Below are 1725 nucleotides of genomic sequence, written 5' to 3'. Positions count from 1 at the left end.
GTCATGAAATAAACTAGTTTGCAGCAGATTTCATGCTTTAAGAGCAGTCTGCAGATCTGAATAAAAACTTGAAAGACAAAAAATAACAGGGTCTTGAGCAAGTTGTTTTACAAACTTGATTCACAATGTGATGTTTTGCCAATTTTGTGTCTGGTCTGTATTTTGGTGGTTACTGCTGTATGTTTATTTGTTTCAAACGGTCTCGCGCCAAACATTCCTGTCATTATGAAAGACTGAGAGCTGCTTTCACACACAGATTGGAAAGGAGTCATCAGGCTGACAGCTATCACAATCTACAGTTATCATAAAATGATCATAACAGCTCTTCCGATAGAAACCCAGCTGTTCTCCATTATTTCAACATTCAACGTCTGGACAGGATTTAACAGTAATTATTTACAATGTGTAGCTGTACAAATATAACTCAAGGTACATTTCACGTCTTCGTGATTATATCTAACGTTACTGCTCTTACATCTGGACATTAATGAGATCAACAGCTCTCACTAACCGCCGATCCTTCGGTAGGTTTCGGTGTCTAAACTCTCGGATAAAGTGAAAGGATGCTGTCGTTAACTTATGATGACTGAATCATGACAGTGATGCACTTACCTGTGTTTTGGACATCAGGGGATTCCAGAGCGAGTGATTCTATGGATCGTATCTGATGCGCGTTTTGCCCAATGTATATCGGATCGGATCGATTCGAACACTCGGATCTCTCGAGTCCACCGCAGCCCCGCGATGCGACCGAAACCCCCGAATAATGCGAAGAATCGCTGTGCTTGTCTAAATACGCAGAGCTCTCGTGCGGTCTGTTCCGTCCATTCTGCCGGCTGTGGAGTGTGTTTATTCCGTTACTCGGTCCAAGCGGCCGAACTTTACAGTCAAACGGCCGCGCGGTACCGCCGGCTCGCTGCTGTGATTTCAGCTGCTGTGAAGCAGTCGATCTGCTGCCATTTTCGGGATTGAACATCGAGTTTCTAAGTCCCGCGACGAACCGCTCGAAAGTCAGACACCCGTGATGCGGTGCGACGCGCCTTAAACTCTCCAGAACGCCCGCGGGTAAATCGCGAGCCTCCGCGCCGCGCCACCGACTCTCAATCTCAGATATGTGAACGTAACCCCTCCTTCCATCGTCAAGAATATCGAATAAAGTCCGCAAACTGTGAAGGAAAGCTTTTGGGAGACCTTGTGTGCTGAACTCCGTGTCCTTCGGCTGCATGTTCGCTGTTTGAAAACTTGAACAAAACTTTTCTGATGCCACTTTGTACAGTATTGACTAGTCCGTTGCCTTTGCCATTAGATTCTGTTTGTATTAAGGCCATTAAGCTTTTATTTTAGCACACTTTGTCTTATTTTGCCCATCGGTTTTGTTGTCTTATTTTCATGTGAGATTTCGCTTCCGTCTCCAATCAAACTCCCGCACACATTCTGAGCCCAATCCTCCTCTCTGTCGCTCCGCCCTGCTAACGCTCGCGCAGCCAAAGCGATCCTCACGCTCATTGGCTAAAGGGTGAGTTGCTTCACCGTGATTGGCTGAAACTACAGCAACAATAGGTTTGAGTTTTGCGGCACAAGTATTTGAATATCAGTAAGCAAGTCACATTTCCCGCATATGTTGAGCAATGAGAAAACTAAACTAATGAACATTTCTTTATGATCCAATACCAAATATCAGTTTCTCATACATTCCTTTTTTTTAAACTAGAAATAAAATGTGGA

The 1725-nt window shown here is 44.5% G+C and overlaps 1 protein-coding gene across 1 annotated transcript; it reads right to left on the bottom strand.

Annotated features, from left to right (window-relative positions):
* Window positions 1-577: 577 nt before the first annotated feature.
* Window positions 578-1457, bottom strand: LOC107750960 (uncharacterized). Its single transcript, XM_016566539.1, has one exon. It carries the CDS (start codon window positions 1223-1225, stop codon window positions 578-580), a length of 648 nt encoding a protein of 215 aa, XP_016422025.1. The 5' UTR covers window positions 1226-1457.
* Window positions 1458-1725: the final 268 nt, after the last annotated feature.

This window comes from Sinocyclocheilus rhinocerous, unplaced genomic scaffold (genome assembly GCF_001515625.1).
Source record: "Sinocyclocheilus rhinocerous isolate Xijiao unplaced genomic scaffold, SAMN03320098_v1.1 scaffold1173, whole genome shotgun sequence".
Classification (NCBI taxonomy): domain Eukaryota; kingdom Metazoa; phylum Chordata; class Actinopteri; order Cypriniformes; family Cyprinidae; genus Sinocyclocheilus; species Sinocyclocheilus rhinocerous.
This window is presented reverse-complemented; position numbering and strand designations above follow the sequence as displayed.